At 44.7% G+C, this 24915-nt stretch overlaps 1 protein-coding gene across 1 annotated transcript in view; it reads right to left on the minus strand.

Moving 5' to 3' along the window:
- The window catches only part of PCCB (propionyl-CoA carboxylase subunit beta), a 468181-nt gene that overhangs the window by 217029 nt on the left and 226237 nt on the right, over nt 1–24915 (minus strand). The window contains exon 9 of the mRNA XM_086943865.1: nt 22445–22526. Within this exon, the coding sequence (XP_086799991.1) occupies nt 22445–22526 (82 nt within the window). The remainder of the gene's footprint in view (nt 1–22444; nt 22527–24915) is intronic.

A 24915-nucleotide genomic window follows, 5' to 3' on the forward strand; every position in this document is an offset into this window, starting at 1 on the left:
CATTCTTCAATATGTAAGACATATTTTAACTTTACAGAAACATACAGTCACTGGATGTTGTCATCAGTGATGTCATCAGTGATGTCATTTGAGATGTCATCAGTGATGTCATCAGTGATGTCACTGACCATGTCATGAATGATGTAATATGTGACATCATCAGCAGTGGATTGCGGGTACGCGATATATAGTTAGTGCAACTAACTATATATGGAATTTCAATGGTTTTGTGTGAGTAAAATAAGGTTTTGTAAATGCGAATTCCTAACTATATATGGTCTATAACCTATGGTTTTTTCAGTGAATTTTCAAGGTTTTGTAAATGCTAATTCCTAACTATATATGGTCTATAACCTATGGTTTTTTCAGTGAATTTTCAAGGTTTTGTAAATGCTAATTCCTAACTATATATGGTCTATAGCCTATGGTTTTTTCAGTGAATATATATATATACATACATATATAAACATATATCATCTGTATATCTATATAAATACAAACATAAATGCATGCATACATATACTTATATGCATACAGATGCATGTTATTTACATGAAAGTTGAAAAAACACTAATAAAAGCAAAGCTAAAAAGCCACCTCATTACAAACAGAATGGCTTTAACTTAAACAAGGGCAAGATCTATTGCATTTTCAATGCTTGTTTACTTTGGTTCCATCAAGAAGGCATTCAGATGTGTCACACATTTGCCATAAATTCTGAATGTTAGCACTCTAGTTGCACATTAGATCACTGTAGTAAAGCTACTGCTCACCAGGGACGTCTGCTGCTGGTATTCAAAGTGCATGTTTCAGTCTGCATGTCAGAATTTTTTTAATGAAATAGAAGAGGATTTGAGAAGTCACTCAAAATGATCCCTAATTTTTCTTTCTGAAGCACTAATCATACTTTCTATGGCAAAATTAACCCCCTCATGTTGTTCCTTTTTAAATTGAGTGTTTTCAGACTTACCACTTCATTCCAATCAAGATGGCTTCTGGTGTGCCATACTTTTGTCATAAGTAAGACTGTTAGCGCTCTAGTTGTTCTTTAGAACACTCTGGGACATTCTGTCATTGGGCTATACTTGGGGTACATCTGGGTGATATTTGGGCTAAATTTAGGCTCTTTTGTCTCTGGTGGCCATCTTGGGAGACTGTATGTCAGAATTTTTTAATGAAATTGAAGAGGGTTTGAGAAGTCACTCAAAATGTGCCCTAATTTTTCTTTCTGCAGCACTAATCATAATTCACATGGCAAAATATACCCCCTCATTTTGTTCCTTTTTAAATTAAATGTTTTAAGAGTTACCACTTTATTCCAATCAAGATGGCTTCAGGTGTGCCATACCTTTGTAATATGTAGGACTGTTAGCGCTCTAGTTGTTCTTTAGAACACTCTGGGACATTCTGTCATTGGGCTATACTTGGGCTACATCTGGGTGATATTTGGGCTACATTTGGGCTCTTTTGTCTCTGGTGGCCATTTTGGGAGACTGCATGTCAGAATTTTTTAATGAAATAGAAGAGGATTTGAAAAGTCACTCAAAATGTGCCCTAATTTTTCTTTCTGCAGCACTAATAATACCTTCTATTGCATAATATACCCCCTCATTTTGTTCCTTTTTAAATTAAATGTTTTAAGAGTTACCACTTTATTCCCATCATGATGGCTCCAGGTGTGCTATACCTTTGTAATAAGTAGGACTGTTAGCGCTCTAGTTGTTCTTTAGAACACTCTGGGACATTCTGTCATTGGGCTATACTTGGGCTACATCTGGGTGATATTTGGGCTACATTTGGGCTCTTTTGTCTCTGGTGGCCATTTTGGGAGACTGCATGTCAGAATGTTTTAATGAAATAGAAAAGGATTTGAGAAGTCACTCAAAATGTGCCCTAATTTTTCATTCTGCAGCACTAATCATACTTTCTATGGCAAAATATACCCCCTCATGTTGTTTCTTTCTAAATTAAATGTTTTAAGAGTTACCACTTCATTCCAATCAAGATGGCTTCAGGTGTGCCATACCTTTGTAATAAGTAGGACTGTTAGCGCTCTAGTTGTTCTTTAGAACACTCTGGGACATTCTGTCATTGGGCTATACTTGGGCTACATCTGGGTGATATTTGGGCTACATTTGGGCTCTTTTGTCTCTGGTGGCCATTTTGGGAGACTGCATGTCAGAATGTTTTAATGAAATAGAAAAGGATTTGAGAAGTCACTCAAAATGTGCCCTAATTTTTCATTCTGCAGCACTAATCATACTTTCTATGGCAAAATATACCCCCTCATGTTGTTTCTTTTTAAATTAAATGTTTTAAGAGTTACCACTTTATTCCAATCATGATGGCTTCAGGTGTGCCATACCTTTGTAATAAGTAGGACTGTTAGCGCTCTAGTTGTTCTTTAGATCACTCTAGGAGGCTGCAGTAGAACACAAAGGAATCAACTGACAGTCTCTGTCCTTGTTGGATGTACATGTTTTACTGAGAATGTCAGACTTCATTTTCACATGACTGAGAAAGATAATGTGAATTTACAGAAAATATGCTTTCAGTTTAGCTTATAGATCCCCTTCCAAACCACTGTGGGAAAATCATGAGATATTAGTTTTCTTTCAAACAATATTCATGATATCACAGCAGAAGGTTTTTTCACATGGTAAAATCACCTTAGAACCCACCACAATTCCTAAAACGAGTATGGTACCATCAACAAATGATTTATAATGTAACTAAAGTCCTAAAACCCTCTATTAACTACAATGCTTTTTAATGAGGTGCTATCATGTATATTGGTCCCAAGATGGCTGCCAACACTTCTTGGATGAAGTGCTGACAGCCAATCAGATCAGATGTGTGGTTAGGCTCCGCCCAGATATATATCTTTGTTTGAACCTAAATTACTCAAAATCCACTGGAGCACATATATTGAGACCTAGCAAAGGCACATCGGGCCAACAGTCCCTACAATTTTGACAAGTTTCGTGCAAATCCATTCAGCCGTTCGAGCTAAAAGTGAGGCCAACCGCCCTATGGAAATTAACATGGGAAAAACGCGTTTTGGGACCCCCCTTTTTTCTCGGCCCCCCCTAGACGAAACCCCCCCAAATTGTCAGGGGCTGCTCAGAAACAAAATGTGCCATTTTCCTGAAAATTTCAGCCGATTCCGTCCACAAACGCCAAAGTTATTAGACATAGAATTTTCAAAAATCCCATAGAGAAAAAATCCTAACTATATATACCTACTGGCAACCGCCAGTAGGTAATACACATACATATATATATATATATATATATACACATACATATATATATATATATATATATATATATACACATACATATATATATATATATACATATATTTTAATTCAATGGCCCAAGCTTTCAGAAGGCACACTGCAGCTTCCTCATTCCTCTGCGATGCTCGATATTCTTCGCCCTACGCGTTTCGAGGCCGTCCGCCTCTCATCAGGGGCTTGCTTCTTTATTTCGGCGCTTCACGATGTCTCCATAATGCACGCATTTTAATTGACAGCTTCTAGTACGTCATGTTTTGCATTTGCATGCTGGGTATTGTAGTCCCTTGGAGATTTGTCAATTTACCCGTGGTGGGCTCGTTGTGCCGAACGTAATTAAAAAGCTATTTCAGTGCTTTGTGCATTCACAGGGACACTTTCCTTTAGTAGTTGAGGTTACTGCTGCCGTACAGTCGGGCTCAGTTCCCAGCTTCGGCCCCTTTACTTGACAAGATGGTGCTCCTCTGCACGGCGTAGGGCGAAGAATATCGAGCATCGCAGAGGAATGAGGAAGCTGCAGTGTGCCTTCTGAAAGCTTGGGCCATTGAATTAAACTATTAAACACGGCTGTCCAGCCGTGCAGAGGAGCACCATCTTGTCAAGTAAAGGGGCCGAAGCTGGGAACTGAGCCCGACTGTACGGCAGCAGTAACCTCAACTACTAAAGGAAAGTGTCCCTGTGAATGCACAAAGCACTGAAATAGCTTTTTAATTACGTTCGGCACAACGAGCCCACCACGGGTAAATTGACAAATCTCCAAGGGACTACAATACCCAGCATGCAAATGCAAAACATGACGTACTAGAAGCTGTCAATTAAAATGCGTGCATTATGGAGACATCGTGAAGCGCCGAAATAAAGAAGCAAGCCCCTGATGAGAGGCGGACGGCCTTGAAACGCGTAGGGCGAAGAATATCGAGCATCGCAGAGGAATGAGGAAGCTGCAGTGTGCCTTCTGAAAGCTTGGGCCATTGAATTAAACTATTAAACACGGCTGTCCAGCCGTGCAGAGGAGCACCATCTTGTCAAGTAAAGGGGCCGAAGCTGGGAACTGAGCCCGACTGTACGGCAGCAGTAACCTCAACTACTAAAGGAAAGTGTCCCTGTGAATGCACAAAGCACTGAAATAGCTTTTTAATTACGTTCGGCACAACGAGCCCACCACGGGTAAATTGACAAATCTCCAAGGGACTACAATACCCAGCATGCAAATGCAAAACATGACGTACTAGAAGCTGTCAATTAAAATGCGTGCATTATGGAGACATCGTGAAGCGCCGAAATAAAGAAGCAAGCCCCTGATGAGAGGCGGACGGCCTCGAAACGCGTAGGGCGAAGAATATCGAGCATCGCAGAGGAATGAGGAAGCTGCAGTGTGCCTTCTGAAAGCTTGGGCCATTGAATTAAACTATTAAACACGGCTGTCCAGCCGTGCAGAGGAGCACCATCTTGTCAAGTAAAGGGGCCGAAGCTGGGAACTGAGCCCGACTGTACGGCAGCAGTAACCTCAACTACTAAAGGAAAGTGTCCCTGTGAATGCACAAAGCACTGAAATAGCTTTTTAATTACGTTCGGCACAACGAGCCCACCACGGGTAAATTGACAAATCTCCAAGGGACTACAATACCCAGCATGCAAATGCAAAACATGACGTACTAGAAGCTGTCAATTAAAATGCGTGCATTATGGAGACATCGTGAAGCGCCGAAATAAAGAAGCAAGCCCCTGATGAGAGGCGGACGGCCTCGAAACGCGTAGGGCGAAGAATATCGAGCATCGCAGAGGAATGAGGAAGCTGCAGTGTGCCTTCTGAAAGCTTGGGCCATTGAATTAAACTATTAAACACGGCTGTCCAGCCGTGCAGAGGAGCACCATCTTGTCAAGTAAAGGGGCCGAAGCTGGGAACTGAGCCCGACTGTACGGCAGCAGTAACCTCAACTACTAAAGGAAAGTGTCCCTGTGAATGCACAAAGCACTGAAATAGCTTTTTAATTACGTTCGGCACAACGAGCCCACCACGGGTAAATTGACAAATCTCCAAGGGACTACAATACCCAGCATGCAAATGCAAAACATGACGTACTAGAAGCTGTCAATTAAAATGCGTGCATTATGGAGACATCGTGAAGCGCCGAAATAAAGAAGCAAGCCCCTGATGAGAGGCGGACGGCCTCGAAACGCGTAGGGCGAAGAATATCGAGCATCGCAGAGGAATGAGGAAGCTGCAGTGTGCCTTCTGAAAGCTTGGGCCATTGAATTAAACTATTAAACACGGCTGTCCAGCCGTGCAGAGGAGCACCATCTTGTCAAGTAAAGGGGCCGAAGCTGGGAACTGAGCCCGACTGTACGGCAGCAGTAACCTCAACTACTAAAGGAAAGTGTCCCTGTGAATGCACAAAGCACTGAAATAGCTTTTTAATTACGTTCGGCACAACGAGCCCACCACGGGTAAATTGACAAATCTCCAAGGGACTACAATACCCAGCATGCAAATGCAAAACATGACGTACTAGAAGCTGTCAATTAAAATGCGTGAATTATGGAGACATCGTGAAGCGCCGAAATAAAGAAGCAAGCCCCTGATGAGGCGGACGGCCTCGAAACGGGTAGGGCGAAGAATATCGAGCATCGCAGAGGAATGAGGAAGCTGCAGTGTGCCTTCTGAAAGCTTGGGCCATTGAATTAAACTATTAAACACGGCTGTCCAGCCGTGCAGAGGAGCACCATCTTGTCAAGTAAAGGGGCCGAAGCTGGGAACTGAGCCCGACTGTACGGCAGCAGTAACCTCAACTACTAAAGGAAAGTGTCCCTGTGAATGCACAAAGCACTGAAATAGCTTTTTAATTACGTTCGGCACAACGAGCCCACCACGGGTAAATTGACAAATCTCCAAGGGACTACAATACCCAGCATGCAAATGCAAAACATGACGTACTAGAAGCTGTCAATTAAAATGCGTGCATTATGGAGACATCGTGAAGCGCCGAAATAAAGAAGCAAGCCCCTGATGAGAGGCGGACGGCCTCGAAACGCGTAGGGCGAAGAATATCGAGCATCGCAGAGGAATGAGGAAGCTGCAGTGTGCCTTCTGAAAGCTTGGGCCATTGAATTAAACTATTAAACACGGCTGTCCAGCCGTGCAGAGGAGCACCATCTTGTCAAGTAAAGGGGCCGAAGCTGGGAACTGAGCCCGACTGTACGGCAGCAGTAACCTCAACTACTAAAGGAAAGTGTCCCTGTGAATGCACAAAGCACTGAAATAGCTTTTTAATTACGTTCGGCACAACGAGCCCACCACGGGTAAATTGACAAATCTCCAAGGGACTACAATACCCAGCATGCAAATGCAAAACATGACGTACTAGAAGCTGTCAATTAAAATGCGTGCATTATGGAGACATCGTGAAGCGCCGAAATAAAGAAGCAAGCCCCTGATGAGAGGCGGACGGCCTCGAAACGCGTAGGGCGAAGTATATCGAGCATCGCAGAGGAATGAGGAAGCTGCAGTGTGCCTTCTGAAAGCTTGGGCCATTGAATTAAACTATTAAACACGGCTGTCCAGCCGTGCAGAGGAGCACCATCTTGTCAAGTAAAGGGGCCGAAGCTGGGAACTGAGCCCGACTGTACGGCAGCAGTAACATCAACTACTAAAGGAAAGTGTCCCTGTGAATGCACAAAGCACTGAAATAGCTTTTTAATTACGTTCGGCACAACGAGCCCACCACGGGTAAATTGACAAATCTCCAAGGGACTACAATACCCAGCATGCAAATGCAAAACATGACGTACTAGAAGCTGTCAATTAAAATGCGTGCATTATGGAGACATCGTGAAGCGCCGAAATAAAGAAGCAAGCCCCTGATGAGAGGCGGACGGCCTCGAAACGCGTAGGGCGAAGAATATCGAGCATCGCAGAGGAATGAGGAAGCTGCAGTGTGCCTTCTGAAAGCTTGGGCCATTGAATTAAAATATATACATATATATATACATATATATATATATATATAAATATATACATATATATATACATATATATATATATATATATATATATACATATATATACATATATATACATATATATACACACATATATATACATATATATTCACTGAAAAAAACATAGGTTTCACACCAGTTATAGTTAGGTGGAAATTTTACTCTCCTAAAACCATTGAAATTCCCACGTTATAGTTAGTTGGACTCACTATAACTTGCGCGTGCAATGCACTGCTGATGACGTCACATATTACATCACTCATGACATGGTCAGTGACATCACTCATGACATCACTGATGACATCTAAAATTACATCACTGATGACATCATCCAGTGAATGTGTATCTTTCAGAAAAATAAATATTTTTTATATATGTATATCTAAAGGTTGATGGAAGAATAAATGGGTAAATGTCTAAATGGATTTTTTTTGTGTAAAATTGATTGGTTAACTGACTTATTAAATGCATCTTAGTGAATACTTATATTAGCGAGTAATGTTTAAATATTTAAATATCTGTGTCTCACTTTGTGTATAAGTGGCTGCATGGGTTGGTGAGTAGCTACATGTGTGTATATGGGTTATTAGTTGTTTTTTTGAGTATCAGTGTCTGTATGGTTCGGTGGGGGATATTACTTAGAGCACAGATGCATGAATGAGTGACTCACTATTTGTATGTATTTTGAAGACAGGATGTGTGCAAGACTGTATGGGTGGATGATTGTGTGTATGGGTGGGTTAGTGAGTATGTGTTATTATAATTGATTGTTTAAGAGAGTAAATATGTTTCCGTTTCTGTAGAAGTATGTGTAGTGGTGTGCATATAGCAGTATAATCAAGTAAATGGTTTTTTGATAGTTTATTTGCATGAGTGAATTTGTGTGTGAGTAACTATATGGATGAGTATTAGTGTGCAACAGGATGTATAGGTGTATGAGTACATATGATGAGTAAGTACATGCATGAGTGACTATATAGAACTGTTGGTGAATGAGTGGATGTGTATGTAGATGTTGGAATTACCTAATAAGTTGTTGTAATTGGTATTGGTTTCTCCTTTTTTAAGAAAATGTTAGTTTCTATTTTTGAATGCGTGTGTCAAAGGTTATTTTATGCTGATAAGAGGTCTGCCACTTTGTCACAAGGATGTTGTCATGAGTGATGTCATTTGAGATGTCATGAGTGATGTCATGAGTGATGTCATGAGTGATGTCATGAGTGATGTCATGAGTGATGTCATGAGTGATGTCATGAGTGATGTCATGAGTGATGTCATGAGTGATGTCATGAGTGATGTCATGAGTGATGTCATGAGTGATGTCATGAGTGATGTCATGAGTGATGTCATGAGTGATGTCATGTGAGATGTCATGAGTGATGTCATGTGAGATGTCATGTGAGATGTCATGAGAGATGTCATGAGAGATGTCATGAGAGATGTCATGTGAGATGTCATGTGAGATGTCATGAGTGATGTCATGAGTGATGTCATGAGTGATGTCATGAGTGATGTCATGAGTGATGTCATGAGTGATGTCATGAGTGATGTCACTAACCATATCATGAGTGATGTAATATGTGACGTCATCAGCAGTGCATTGCACGCGCAAGTTATAGTGAGTCCAACTAACTATAACGTGGGAATTTCAATGGTTTTATGCGAATAAAATTTCCACCTAACTATAACTGGTGTGAAACCTATGGTTTTTACAGTGAATATTTAAACATTGCCATAAACTCAGATATAGATATAGAAAAGTGGACAACGGGGAGGCGAGTGGGCATGTGAGGAATCCACAGGCAGATACTGTATCCACCAGAAAAAGCATTACCGAAGGTAAGTAACTTGTTCTTCTGATGGATACATCTGCCAGTGGATTCCTCACCTTGTGAATAGAGTCCCACAGCAGTCCTCACTCCTGGAGGAGGGTGTCCACTCCTCTATACCAGAAAATCTTGCAGGACAGAGCGTTCAAAATGGCCATCCCTCCTCACCTCGCTATCCAAGCAGTAATGCTTTGCAAAAGTGTGGAGGGAGGCCCATGTCGCTGCTCTACAAATGTCCTACACAGGAACACCCCTAGACAAAGCAGATGTTGATGACTTTGCTGTAGTAGAATGAGCCCTTATAACCGCTGGAGGTTCCTTACCAGCCAGGGCGTAGCAGATCTTGATGCAAAGTATGATCCATCTTGAGAGTGTGCGCTTGTGCACAGCTCTTCCTTTCTTGCAGCCAGAAAATCCCACAAAGCGCTGGTCATCCACTCGATAGTCTTTTGTTCTATCAAGGTAAAAGCTCACCGCCCTCTTAGGGTCCAGATGGTGAAGACCTCCTCCCCCTTGGAAGGGTGAGGGGGAGGATAGAAGGTAGGGAGGGTAATAGACTGTCCTAGATGGAAGGGAGTTACCACTTTAGGCAGAAAAGCAGCCCTGGTCCTAAGAACCATTCGTTCAGCATGAATGGTCAAGAATGGGGGCTTTGAGCTAAGAGCTTGAAGCTCACTTACCCTCTTTGCCGAGGTAATTGCGACAAGAAAAACAGTCTTAAAAGACAAAAGTCTCAAAGGACACCTGTGTAAAGGTTCAAATGGAGAACCCATTAAATATGTAAGAACTAGGTTCAAGTCCCATTGAGGTACAATAAAGGGAGTAGGAGGAAACTTATTTGTTAAACCCTTTAAAAATCTCAATACAACGGGAGATTTAAACAAAGATGGTTGACCCGGTAAACAGATAAAAGCCGATAAAGCTGATAAATAACCTTTTACCGTAGCTACAGCAAAACCCTGCTGTGCCAATGAAAGAGCAAATTGAAGTATTTCTGACAACCGAGCTCTCAAAGGATCAACAGAATTCTCTCCACACCAGGATACAAATTTAGACCACCTATAAGAATAGATGGACTTGGTGAAGTCACGCTGGGCCGATAAAATGACATCCACCACATCAGGTGGGAGAGAAAAGTAATTCAGGTTGCCCGTTCAATCTCCAGGCATGAAGGTGTAAGGTCTGGAGGTGGGGGTGTAGAAACTGCCCCTCCATCTGAGAGAGGAGGTCTGCCCTGAGAGGGAGACGGAGCGGAGGGCACGAGGAGAGGTGGAGAAGATCTGTGTACCACACCCTTCTTGGCCAATCCGGGGCGATCAATATAACTTGGGCCCGGTCTTGACGTATCTTCCTCAGAACCCGAGGAATCAAGGGTATGGGAGGAAACGAGTAGAGGAGTTGAGAGTCCCAACTCAACTGAAACGCGTCCCCCAAGGCTCCCTGCATCGGATACTGGAGGCTGCAGAATGACGGGCAGTGAGCGTTCTCTTGAGTGGCAAACAGGTTCACCCGAGTCGTTCCCCATGTCCGAAAGACATGACTAACTACCTCCGGATGAAGCCTCCACTCGTGGTCGGCTGAGAACGGCCGACAGATTGTCTGCACGAACGTTCAGTACTCCGGCCAGATGATTTGCCACTAGATAAATCTGATGTTCCTGAACCCAGGACCAGAGACGCAGAGCCTCTCTGCAGAGACACTGCGACCCCTCTGCTCCCTGTTTGTTGACATACCACATCGCGGTGGTGTTGTCCGACAGGACTTGAACCAACAGACCGTGAAGGGAGGGGAGGAAAGCCTTGAGTACCAGACGTATTGCCCGCAATTCAAAAGGTTGATGTTAAGAAACCTTTCCTCTGGAGACCCTTGACCTCCAGATCCCCCAGATGAGCACCCCACCCTAGAGTGGATGCATCAGTTATCACTGTGGCCACCGATGGAGGAGTTTGAAAAGGCTTTCCTTGAGACAGATTGCCTTCCACTGCCCACCAAGACAGATCCGCCGCAGCTTCTCTGGAGATCCTTACCGACTCCCTGAGATCCCTTTGGTGCTGATACCACTGCCTGAGGAGGCACCACTGGAGTGCCCTCATGTGCCAGCGTGCACGGTTGACCAACAGAATGTAAGAAGCCATCAGACCGAGCAGACGAAGGACCTTCAGGACTGGAACAACCACTCCATTGCGAAATAAAGGAATCATTTCCTGTATGTCGTGAATCCTTTGAGGTGGAGGGGATACACGACACACAGTTGTGTCCAGTATCGCACCTATGAACAGGTTGCGCTGGGAGGGCACCAGGTGAGATTTGGGTACATTTATCGAAAAACCCAACCTGTGCAACAACTGAGTTGTCTCTTGCAGATGATGGAGCACTACCTCCGGAGATTGTGCTTTGATCAGCCAATCGTCCAGATAAGGGAATACTGGAATCCCTGACCTTCTGAGATGTGCAGCTACCACAACCATCACCTTGGTGAAGACTCGAGGCGCAGTAGTAAGACCAAACGGTAGAACCGCAAACTGGTAGTGCTGTGATCCCACGGTGAAGCAGAGATACTTCCTGTGCAACTTCAGAACGGGTATATGGAAATAAGCATCCTGCAATTCGATCGACACCATCCAGTCTTCTTCCATCAGCGCTTGAAGAACCTGCGCAAGGGTGAGCATCTTGAAATTTTCCTGCTTTAGGTAAAAGTTCAAGATCCTGAGATCCAGGATTGGACGAAGTCTGCCATCATTTTTGGGAATCAAGAAATACAGGGAGTAGCACCCCTGACCCCTTTCCTGCTCCGGAACCACCTCTATCGCACCCTTTTTCAACAGTGCCTTCACTTCTTCCTGAATGAGCAACAGGTGGCCCTCCGAGCAAAAACCTTGGCAAGGAGGGTAATTTGGGGGAAATTCCCGAAAGGGAAGAGCATACCCATTCTCTACGAGATTAAGAACATAAAGATCTGATGTAACCGATTCCCAATCCCATAGAAAATAAGTAAGCCTACCCCCCACAGGACCTGCATGATCCGGAATGGCGGATCTAGGGCTGCTTTGCTGTTATAGGTGGGGGTGGGTAGTAGAGGAGGATTTGGAGGAGGAGGAGGCTTGACGTCCACATGAACGACCCCTTTGTCTGCCTCTGTAGGACCTGTACAAAGGATTCTGTTGCTGCTGTTGCTGCTGGGTTTGCTTAAAGGAACGAAAAGTAGACCTTCCAAAACCCTTGTACCTTTTGGAGACAGAGCCTCTAGTCTGCAAACCCAAAGATCTTGCAGTCGCTCTGCTATCCTTAAACCTTTCCAAAGCAGCAACAGCTTTCTTTCTGAAAAGGCAAGAGCCATCACAAGGCAAATCCATCAGAGCAGCCTGAACATCTGCAGAAAACTCGGAAGTGTTTAGCCAAGCAGCTCTTCTAGTGGCAACCGAAGACCCCATGATCCTAGCCACTGAATCTGCTGTGTCCATACCACTTTGTATGACCTGCCGCCTGCGTGTCAGATATTACTTCATTAAAGTTCTTTCTATCCTCCTCAGGAAGCTTAGGCGATAGCTGTTTCACTGTATCCATCAAAGCATGGACATATCTGCCTAGCAGACAAGTAGCATTAGTAGACTTTAGGGCCATACTGCCTGACGAAAACACCTTAGCATTCTGATCCTGCTTCTTAGAGTCTTTATCTCCAGGAACCTGGGGAAAAGCACCTGCAGATCTTTTCGAGCAAGCAGCCTGAACCACTAAACTCTGACAAAGGATGAGTGGACAAGAATTCTGGATCTCCAGGCGCCACTCTATAACGCCTTGCTACTGTCTTTGACACTGCATGAGCAGTAAGTGGTCTACTCCATACCTCCAATATGGGATCAGTTAGAGCCTGAGTAAATGGAAGAGTTGGCTCAACCATCGAGGATAAAGAATGGAGAACTTCAGTAAGGATGTTCGACTTGTACTCCACAGATGGTAAAGTCACATTCAAGAGCTCCGGAGCCTTCTTAATTACCACATGGTGAGGCGCCACATCCTTAGAAGGAGCATCAGATACCGTGGGCAACTCCCATTCTGGTGAAAGTTCCAGTCCACTTGCATCATGCAACTCTTCAAAATAATCCTCCTGATCCTGAAGCTCGCCCTCTTCAATCTCAGCTTCTACAAAATTTCTTTCCTCCAAAAGGCGCTGTGCTCTACGCCTCGACCACTCTATTCGAACGGACGTCGTCAGATCCGGTAACAACTCCGATGGAGTCGGAGCCGCCTTCGAATGAGAAGCTGGAACCGGCGTCGAACTTCGAATTGGATCACGAGGTCGCTCCGGAGCCGGTGAAGCCGTGTACGGAGTCGACGAACTCTGTGGTGCCGAGAGATGCCATGGTGGAGTCGGCGTTGGCATAAACGTCAGGAAAGGAGCCGGAGCATATGCTTGAGGCACACCTAGATTATAAGCCAATGGACCCATGGGACCAGCAGGTGCACCAGAGGGGAACATTGCTCTAGCATAAACGCCATACATAGCGTTTAGAAAATGCGATGGGTCCTGGCCAGGAAACTGAGGGTACGAGCCTACCGGCTGCTCCCGAGGAGGCTGCACCGGATTCGACTCCTCCTGTTCCTCTTGTTCTTCGGGACGTCGTACCGGAGTCGTCGATCCCTGAGGAACTTCTTCTCCTTCATCATGCACCGAAGACTGATACGGATCCGGAGACGGATTCGATATCGGATCCGGTATAGGATCCCGAGACTGTCAAGGTGTGGCCTCACCTTCAGGAGTATGAACTGGAGAGGGAGAAATCTACTCCTTATGATGTCTTCGAGAAGAGGACTTCTTTTTCGAGTCAGACTCCCTGCCGGAATGGTGTCTCGAACTGTGCTTCTTTCTCTTGTGCTTCTTTTTAGATGAACCAGAAGCATGACCCGAAGCCGACTTAGACGCCGACCTTGATCGGGACCTCAAAGTCCTCTTGGTGTCCTTACCCTTCATTTTGGCAACTAGAAGTTTCGCCTCCTGTTCCCGATGAGCCTTTGGGTTAATTTTTGAACAGGATCGACAACCCTTGACGTCGTGATCCAAACCCAGACACCATAGACATTCTCGATGAGGATCGGTGATGGACATCATCCTCCCACATGAATCGCATGGCTTCAATCCTGTCTTCTTCCTTGACATCTCGACGGGACAGCAAAACCAAGCAGATACAGAACAAAAGTCCACAATAGTAACAAAGTAACTATCCGTAACACAGAAGATCCCAAGAAACCATTAACGTCGACGACGCGGAAAAAAGGGAACTGATGTCATCACGCCGACGTAGACCTAATAAGGAGTCGGTGACGTCAGTCAGAGGCGCGCACGATGCCGTGCTCCTGTGACGTCGTCCACGCCGGCGTGCTACAAAAGAATTTTCCGAACGTTGCTGAAGCAGGGGGATATTCACATGGTGAGGAATCCACTGGCAGATGTATCCATCAGAAATCCAAATTCTAGCATTTCAGGAGCCAGATCTCAAGGTTGAGCTGAGCTGGGTCCGGGTGCCTGATCTCTCCACGGTTCTATGTTAAAAGGCTTGGAGACATGTATAGTTTTTGGTGCGGTACTACAGACAGTTGTAGCAGTGTGGTGTACCACGGTTGTCTGGCCCATGTTGGAGAAACTAGGACGAAGGTCAGAGATTGCTGCTGTAGTTTGCGTACTACTAGTGGCATGAGTGGTAGAGGTGGAAAAGCGTACGTAAATTTGTTTGACCAGTTCATCCATATCGCATTGCCTTTGGACAGTGGGTGTGGATATCTGGCGGCGAAGCTTGGGCATTTGGCGTTTTCGTGGGTGGCAAAGAGGTCTATCTGAGGTTGTCCCCACATCTGAAAGAATGGCTGAAGAACTTGCGGATGAAATTCCCACTCGTGGATCTGTTGTGTCTGCCGACTTAACATATCTGGTATGGTATTTTGTACCCCTGGGACATGCTGGGCTAAGAGGAATATGTTTTGAGGTATAGCCCACCGCCATATGTTTTGTGCTAGATGAGAGAGTTGCAGCGAGTGTTTTCCGCTCTGTTTCTGTATGTAATACATGGCTGTCATGTTGTCCGTGCGGACTAACGCAGCTTTGTTTGATACTTGCTGTTGGAAAACTTTCAGTGCTAGGAATATAGCTAGTAACTCCAGATGATTGATGTGGAGTAACTTTTGCTGCGGTGTCCACCTGCCTTGCATGGTGTGCTGCATTAGGTGGGCCCCCCAGCCGGAGAGCGATGAGTCCGTTGTCAGGATTATCTGAGGAACTGGCTCTAGGAACGGTCGCCCCTTGGAAAGGTTTTGGTGTTCCACCAATGCAGAGAGCGATGAATCCTACTGTGTACCAACACTAGATCTGTTAATTGACCTTGAGCCTGGTTCCATTGACGTGATAGGCACTCTTGTAGAGGACGCCCATTTGAAGTCTTGCATGGGGGGGGGGGGGGGGGGGGGGGACTATGAAAATGCAAGAGGCCATCATTCCTATGAGCTGCATGAACACTCGTGCTGGAAGGGAGTGTTGTGGCTGAAACTTTGCGAGAAGAGTTTGCATGCTGGCTATCCTTGCTGGAGTGGGAAAAGCTAGCGCTGTTGAGTTTATTGCGGCACCGAGGTACTGTTGTACTTTGAATGGTTGCAGATGAGACTTGGTGTGGTTTAATGTGTACCCCAAGTTGTGGAGCAGTTGGATTGTGGTATGAGTTTGTTCCACACACTGGTTGTATGAGCTGGCTTTTATGAGCCAGTCGTCGAGGTACGGGAAGACGTGGATGTGCTGTCTTCGTAAATGTGCTGCCACTACTGCTAGGCACTTTGTGAATACTCTTGGTGCTGTTGTGACTCTGAATGTGATTACTTTGAATTGATAGCGCTGCCCGTCTATTACAAATCTGAGATACTTCCTGTGAGCTTTGTGAATGGGAATGTGGAAGTATGCGTCCTTGAGATCTAGAGTAGCAAGGAAGTTGTTTTGTAACAAGAGGAAGGACTTTTTGGAGTGTGACCATGTGAAAATTATCTGAGTGTATGTATGTGTTTAGCGGTCTGAGGTCTAGAATAGGCCTTAGAGAGCCATCCTTCTTTGGGATAAGAAAGTATAGGGAGTAAACCCCCTTTTTTGTTGGTTCAGAGGAACTGGTTCTATTGCACTTTTTTCTAGCAAAGATATTACTTCTTGCTTCAACAGTGATAGATGTTCTTGTGACATTGGACGCTGTTTGGGTGGTATGTTTTGGGGAGTAGATGTTAGTTCTAGACAGTAACCTGACTGAATAATTTGTCGCACCCACCTGTCTGATGTGATGTTGGTCCAGGCAGGAAAGAATTGTTGCAGTCTTCCCCCCACAGGAGTGGAATGTTGGGGGGGAGGGGAGGAAAGTCATTGGGTAGGGGTGGAGGCAGAGCGGGAGTTGTTGGTTTTGCCTCTGCCTTTGTTGCGGTTTCCCCTGTAACCCCCTCTCTGGTAGCCCCTAGTGAATGTGGATTGGCTAGGGGTCTTGTAGGAAGTTGAGGGGCTTTCGGAGGAGTAGCCTCTTGCGTTGCCTTTATACGATGAGCAACGAAAAGAAAGTGTAGGAGCTTGCAGCTGCAAGGCTCCCATAGATTTTTTAATTTTCTCTAAAGACACATCGACATTAGGGTCAAAATAAATGTGTCTCATCAAATGGCTGATTGAGGATGGAATTTTGTACCTCCGGTTTAAAACCTGAAATACGTAGCCATGCATGTCTACGCAAAAGGGTACTGGTATTGATTGCCCTTGAGGCAGTATCTGCAGCATCTAGAGCACAACAAATGGAATTATTAGTAATATTTTTACCTTCTTGTATGAGTATATTGGCCTCATTTTTATACTGGTCTGGTAGATGCTGCATTATGGACTCCAGTTCATCATAATGTGCCCTGTCATATCTTGCCAACAATGCTTGAGTATTGGCAATGCGCCATATGTTAGCTGCCTGTGACGCCATGCGATTACCAGAGGTGTCAAGGAGTTTAGATTCCTTATCTGGTGGTGAGGCCTCCTCTGATGGCTGTGAATTAGCACGTTTACGTGCATTGGATACTACTAAGGAATCTAATGGTGCTGGACCTCTAATGTAAACTGGATCTGTAGGGGCATCTTTCTATTTTCTCTCAATGCGAGGGTTGAGGACCGAGCATTGATAGGATCTTTAAATATCTCTGTTGCATGCCTAATGACCCCTTTAAGCATTGGCAAATGGCAGTGGACCTTTGTGTATTATCAAAAGTGTCCAACAACAAATCTTCCTCCACATTATCGGTGTGCAAGTCAACCCCATGGTACTGGGAAGCCCTCTGGACTAGTAGGTTAAAACCTACAGTGTCCTCTGGTGGGGAAGGCCTGGAAGGATATACATCGTCTTGGTGGATGGAAGGCACATCAGGGGTGTTATAATCATCCCATGGGTTAGGGGACTGAGGGGGACTATTGGTCCCTGCTGGGTCATGTGCACCCCCACCTGTGTCATCAAAGTCTGTATCAACATCATCATCTGGATTAGTGTATGGTGTAGGCGAATGAGCTGGTGGAGGAGGTGGAGGAGGGACAGATGGGGAGGTGGTGGAGAAGGGACCCTTAATGGAGAGGTTGCAATGTCTCTTCTTTGAAGGAGGAGGTGGTGCAGGCGACTGAAGTGGTCTCTTCTTAGAGCTAAGAGCTATGGCCAGTCTTAGGATCCTTTACAAGAGTCTTTTGAGTAGGATCTGGTGTAAAAAGCTCTTCTGTGTAGGGCAGATCCTTTAAGGTCGAAGTTTTTGGTTCCGGAGGTTTTTTCAGCACCGACTCTGTAGCTGGTCTAGAGTCTTTTGGCTTAGAAGTATGACCTTTCGAAATGTCCTTTACTGGAACGTGTTTTTGCGGTTCCGGATGTTTTTCCGGCGCCGAAGAGTGTGAGTCGGGACCTTTAGTCGTTTTTTTACTCAGCTCCGAGTGCGGTTTTGGGATTGATGAGCCGGTGCCAGTCTTCGGCACCGAGTGCTTAGGTGTTGGAGCAGCGGTCGGCGTGGTTGAGGAAGATGGCTTCTTTTTCGGTGTCGGTATGGGATCGGCACCGGGAATAGGCTGACTCGAGCCCGAGCCGCCTAAAGGCTTAATAGGCTTCTTTGCCAAGCCCGAAGGCAGGGCGTGGGAAGCAGTCTCTTGGTGTGCAGAAGTACAAATCCTGTGCACACACAAGTGTAGTTTGTAGTCCTAGTGTGAGGACTAGTAATTCTGCTGAGAGAAAATTATTGCTTCAAAGTTCAAAAAACGTCAGATACAAAGGTTCATGTGAATAAAGTTTTTTATAAGTCAAGTAATGGTCAGTACAGAATAGTAGTAGCCAGCCGACACGTGTTTCGTCACACCGTTAAGGAGATGTGACTCATCAGGGCTAGGGAAAGGCACAAAAGGAAGGACAAAAGGGGGGAAAAATTAATTAAGAAAACTAAATTAAATGACTTATTTATAAAAAGAAAGGGGCATAAAAACCATCCATGTAAACGAATGTTCATTTAACCATTGAATGGTGGCTAGGTGTAAGAGTGAAAATACTAGGTGATCGTGGAGACCCTATGGTGCGTAAAAAACACATGTTGTGAAATGGCACCTGATAACGGAGAACCCAAAATGAAGTGCACAGTGATGCATTCAAAACACGGGCGAGGCCATTGAAATCTGAGAAACGGGTGCTTAGATCTGTCTGTGTGTAGCGTCCTGGATGTGGACTCCAGAATCTAAAAGAAGACAAAAAAGAAAAACAAACGTCGCAGAATGAACAGGCGCTGGGAGAAACAGCACTTTAGTAGGAAAACGCGGACAGGTTTTATTAGAAAGTCTGAGTGTGGGTATATGGAAAAAGTATATTCTCCGGCTGTCCTAAAAGGGGAAGAAAAATCAAAGAAAAAACACACCGTCGAGGGTTAAGGGGCCCGTGAACTGAAAGATTCGTAGTGGCAAAAGTGTCCAAGTGCGTAACACAAACAGGGTAAATGCAACTATACACATAGCGTTGACTGGTAACTGGAATAATATACATATGATGGCAAAGTGTAGGCCAAAGGTAGGGAGGAAAGAAGACACCGGTTCTCAGAACAATTGTATACACGATCCAAACTACTAAAAATACATTCACAATGTCTAAATGCATATCAAGAACAGGGTAAATAATAATTATACACGTAGCGCAGACGGGTAACCTGAAAAGTATACATGAGACGGGGGAAAGTGGGCCATAGGTAGGCAGGAAAGAGCACAGGTTCTCAAAGCTCTTGTATACATGAACCATTCTACTAGAAAAACGAACATGAGGCGATATTAAGTGGGCCCGGGGTTGGGAGAAAAGGACACAGTTTTTTTAAAACAAATGTAGAAACAATCTATACTATAAGTATGGTAGGGAAGGAGTTTACAAAACGGTATCCGAGGACAGGATACACATAGGTATTGATCGGTATGCAACAGAGACGTAAGTACATTGGAGGGTACCTGTAAATAAAATGACATGGGTCTAACCTCCCCATGCCCCCTGCTACTTTTGGCTTTTTATCTTCTGAACGCTCCTTCGTTTTTTGAACTTTGAAGCAATAATTTTCTCTCAGCAGAATTACTAGTCCTCACACTAGGACTACAAACTACACTTACATGTGCACAGGATTTGTTCTTCTTCCCTTTGGTTTAGGCCTCCCTACACCATTTCAGGGGTTGTTTTTCCTATTGGGTTTGTGTTCCCCTGTCCTGATCTGCACCGCGTGCCTACCGCACAACAGTCTCAGCAACAAGATCACACTGCTCAGAGCGCCACCACTTCCTGCTCTCTCAACGCAAACCCAGTCTCTCGGTGTGCACCCGGGCCCGAAGGTGAGGGTGTGACCGAAGCCTTTTTTGAGGGTGTCGAGGAAGGGTTGGGGTCGACGGTCTTACTTACGGCCTGTTGAGCTGGAGTGATGTCCTCAACGTCTGAGTCTTCGGGATCAGAGGAGCTGGCACTTTTAGGCCCGCTGGTGTTCTGGCACGTCGACGCCCTCTTCAAAGATGTCATCGGGAATCGACACTGACGAGCAAGCCATTGTTCTTTGAGCTAGTCGGTCCCGAATCGTATTTTTGGAGTGGAAAGAGGCACAAGCAGAACAGTCTTTGGCCTTGTGCTCCAGTGAGAGGCAAAGGTTGCACACCTCATGTAGATAGGTGTGGGTAAACTTCGACCGACATTGATGACACTTCTTGAATGGCGTCCTTTCCATGAGCCAGAGGGTAAGGCCTTCGTCGACGACCGGAATCGAAGACTTCGAAGTGGTGAAGAATCGCGTCGATGTGGAGCACGATCGAAACAATACCGTCAAACTGGGTGAGGATTGCGCGCCGAAGGAATTTCGGTTCCAAACCGGAGCGCAGGAAACACATCAGAGCCCGATGGCTGAAAAAAACAATCCGTGGATGGAGCCGATGCCTATGCGCAATGTGGTCCAAAGGAGGAGTCACCTATCTGGTGACTTCCAAACAACTTTTCAGGACAACAACAAACTGCAAACATCCAGGACCAACACTAGGTGGCGATCTATGCACAGTGTGTAATCTGCAGCTCATATGCCTCGAACATATAGTTTGTCAGAGAAAACGTCTCTAAAGAGATGATTACTTTGTTATATCAAGCATATGTGGTGCAGTGCTCTGTTCCTTCACGCCCTGAAGAAGCCTGCAAGTGGAATCTTGCAGCCACCATTACATTATTGTGGTTGAAGGTCATTTGTCCAAGTTCTACTCTATGCAGTCAGCCTCTGGTGAGAATTGCAGGAGGGAGTATGTGTGGCATGAGTAGAGAGCGAGAAACACCTGAGAGGATGATTTAGGATTTCTCTTCATGGAGTATTTTTCCATGAGCAGATTAAAGAATCAAACAAAGATACAGATTAACAGTGCTTTGGGGAGAGTGGGTACTCATTAGCGCCCACCCCATTCCAGCTTACCAAATGCCTCTGTGCCTTGCTACACGATGCCCTCAAATTTCCCCCCATGAATAACAACTTTACCAGATATTCAATTTTTCGGCTGGAATATATTTGAAAATAGCCATAGTGTAGGCCTTTGCCACCTTTGTCTACCTGCAGGCAATTTACACTCTTAACAGTGATGATATAAAGCTGAATGTGGGCGTACCACGCAGCAGAGGAGATAGATTGATCGAAGGCCAAGCTTCTAGGCTTTCCGATAAACAAAACGAGGATCTAAAGTTTGAGGCCACATTAATATTCAGGGTCTCCTTTAATTTCTGGGTAGGCTGATTTCAAAAGGAGAGAATTCTTAAAGGTTTTTTAAACAGGTCTGACAAGAAGGTGAGACAATTGTGCAGTGGGGCCACAGGCCTGCATGGTCTTCCTGAACAATACAAAGACATCTCTGCAGGACTTTAATCAGAGACGGGAGTTGCACTGAGGGAGAGAGATGAAGCACTGAGCACAACGATGAGAGGCATGGCAAAGGGAGTGTGAGATGGGAAACAATGCAGTTCATCTGTATTTTATTCCTGAATGTAGCCAGACACTGTGGAGGCTCATTGTAACTCGATGGACGTTCCCGCACGAGGCATGATGGGACTAACCAGTTCCTATGTGGTACTACTGCTGGTAGTGCATGGGAAGAGTGTGAACGGGAGCCACATGGGTGTGCAGTGAAACAAAAAGACTGGTGGGAAAATTGTTCTAATGCTCAGGTATATTACACAGCTGCACATTATTTACATAAGGACACACATTAACCACACATTTGCTTGTGTCTTGTTATTGGAATACTCTATGTACCTCGAGCCATTACATGCATAACCTCATATTTTGGTTTAGTTACTTTAGGTTGATTCACATGACGCTCATTTAAGGAAAATCTTGAAAATATCTTTGAAAAGGTGTCCTGTGATATGGCAGATACATACAATACCTCGTGTAATTTTACAAAAACAAATATTGGATAGATAGCCTTTCCTTGGTCAAGTAGAACTTTCCTGTACTTTATCCTAGTCATTAAGGAAGCTCAGACCTTTCTAGTAAATTCATAAAGTAAAGTCATACATGGCTTCAATATACACTGTCCAAATGTATTCAACACACTACTAAGATCAGTTATTTAGCAATTGCGCACACCCAAGCAATGCAATGTAAAATTATTCAGCAAGAAACGTATGTACACACATTTTCACACAAACACACACAGAAAGACAATCGAAATTCTAGTTCCAAACCAAACACACTTCACTGCTACCTGCAGTGACATTTTGTGGTAGCAAGTCTAGTGGCTGCCCAACGAGTGGAAGGTAGACTTACAGAATGAATGATGTCCAACATGTCGTAGGCTTTAGTGGACTCCATTGGAACAATTGTGTCCAGACCAGGGACAAGACGATCACTAAGTGGAAAGATAAAATTTAAATTACACTCAACAGATCTGTGTTAAGCGTTAAAGACACAAAACATAAAAGATACTGCCATTCCACAAGTTACAGATGGTAGAACAAGACATGTCCGCACAGCGCTCTTCGAGGGCTAAATTAGCAACTACCGCATAAGGGGGTGGGTGATTCCCTCTAACATGCAGTGGGTGGGTTGGGTCAGCGGGGTAGCAGGGGGTATGTGGGGAGTCTATGGTAAACGGTTTGTGTATTTCACAGTAAAGGGTGAGGGGTTTGTCATAGGAGTCAGAATAATTCGAAACTGTATACAGCATGTAACGTAGAGAGTAAAGTGGTTGTTAGTCAGAGATGGGGCTAGGCTGTAATGTCGGATAGCTCAGCCTTTTAATGGCTAGTTAAAAATGAATGTGTTGGTGCGGCAGGTCCAAACCAGGCAAGGAAGCAACAACTAATTCGCGAGGAACTAGCAGCATACAAGCCACAAATTGTTGGAGTAACTGAAACACATTTGGCATTTAAAGATTGACAGGTATTGATGCAGTTGGAGTATGAGCCACTCATATGCACTTCTCAAACAGGGTCTATATGGGGATTACCATAATGAAAACTAGGCAACTAGTTGCTAGGACTTTGCGCACTGCTTCTGACAGCAGGAGCAGATGGGCTACTGCTTGTCATCAAAGGGCAGACCTATGCCATGTGGAGAAGTGTGGATCAATGGTTAGAGCAGCAGACCTTGATGCAGAACTCTGCCCGGGATCAGGGTTCGATTCCCGCCTCGGTAGGTCTCGGGCTCAAAATTTCCGCAGACCTGATATTCTCGCCTCAGTACCTATTCTAATCATGGGTCCCACGCTCCAACTCTGGGCAATAGCTTGCTTAATCTCCACAACGGCCCCAACAGCGCTGGGATGCCTGGTTTCACCATGGGGGTGCCCAGGAGTGGACACTTAACAGGGAAAAACCAGGAAGGGTTCCTACAGCGGTATGAGTACAGCGCCGAGAAACCCCTGGGTAGTTGTGCGCTATACAAGTACGTTTACGTTTTTTACGTTTTACGTTTACCATTTGTGTAATCTATGGCCCTAATTAGGATAACCCAGCGGTTTCTGATTATTTAAATTTGGAATTGTTGGACTGAGGGGAGACTTGATCATAATGTTTTTTTTTACTGTCTGATTGATTATCAGATAGACACTACTAATCGGCAAGCTAGTGTTCGGATGTCCAAAACACATGCATCTGTCATGGAAATGAGGGGACTGCACTGTCTTGTCGATGTATGGAGAGCTCTGTACCCCTGGCTACCTGGTTATACCTACTATTCTGAACCACATAGACAATATTCTTGTATCGATCTAATATTAGTACAAGGGCAGTTGCTTGAAGGGGCATCTATTGAGATCTGTCCTAAGGTTACCTTAGATCATAACCCTATCATATTTAATTTGCAGTTGAGGTCAGTGGAGGGAAGGGATGGTCGACGACCATTTACATTTCCTCAAAAATTGGTTGACAGCATGGAATATCAGGCCGATATGAAGCAAAATGGGAGCAAACAGCTAGAGGAAGTTCAAATTCGGCAGGAGGGCTTGGATTTGAAAATAGATCATGCAATGGCGATTCTCTTAAGAGGCCCGCAGGAGCAGTCACTATTTCTGAAGCCAATTGAGAGACAACAAATGCTTAGCAGGGGGCTGAAGGAGAGGTCGGCTGACATTTATCAGTAAAACGGAACCTCCCAATAAGAGTCTGGAGAAAAGGTGAGGCGCTTGCAGTCTTATCAGATTTCTGATTTAAAAAAAATCAAATACCATTGGTCGGATTATAGGTGAAAGTGGTGTAGTATACAGGAATCCTCAATCAATCAATCAAGGAACAATTTGCTATATTTTATCAAAAGTTGTACCAAGGTTCTGACAGTAACATCTATCAGGTTGCAGATAAGTACCTGCCAGAATGGGGATGTCCCGACTCAATCTCCAGCAGCAACAGATCCTGGAGGGGGGAAACAGTCTTGGTGAAGTTGAGCCAGCCATAAATGTACTACCTCCAGGAAAAGCAGCGGGTGAAGATTCAGTACCGCTGGAATTCTATAATTTTTTTTTATAGATATTTTAGCACTAGAGATTTTTTAGTCGGTAACTGCTATCAGTGATGGAGAGGCTGCTCTGCTATCATGGGGACATACTATCTTTGTTTTTCTCAAAAAAGAGAAGCCTCCTTAAGAACGGAGTTCTTATCGACACATCTCCCTGATAAATGCTGGCGCAAAGGTCTTTTCTAAAATTTTAGCTCTACATCTTGCTTCAGTTATGCATAATGTGGTCTCAGAACAACAAAACAGGCTCATCCCTTGCAGGGATACCACAGTACATAATAACA

Source organism: Lissotriton vulgaris, chromosome 11 (assembly GCF_964263255.1).
Source record: "Lissotriton vulgaris chromosome 11, aLisVul1.2, whole genome shotgun sequence".
In the NCBI taxonomy this organism is placed as follows: domain Eukaryota; kingdom Metazoa; phylum Chordata; class Amphibia; order Caudata; family Salamandridae; genus Lissotriton; species Lissotriton vulgaris.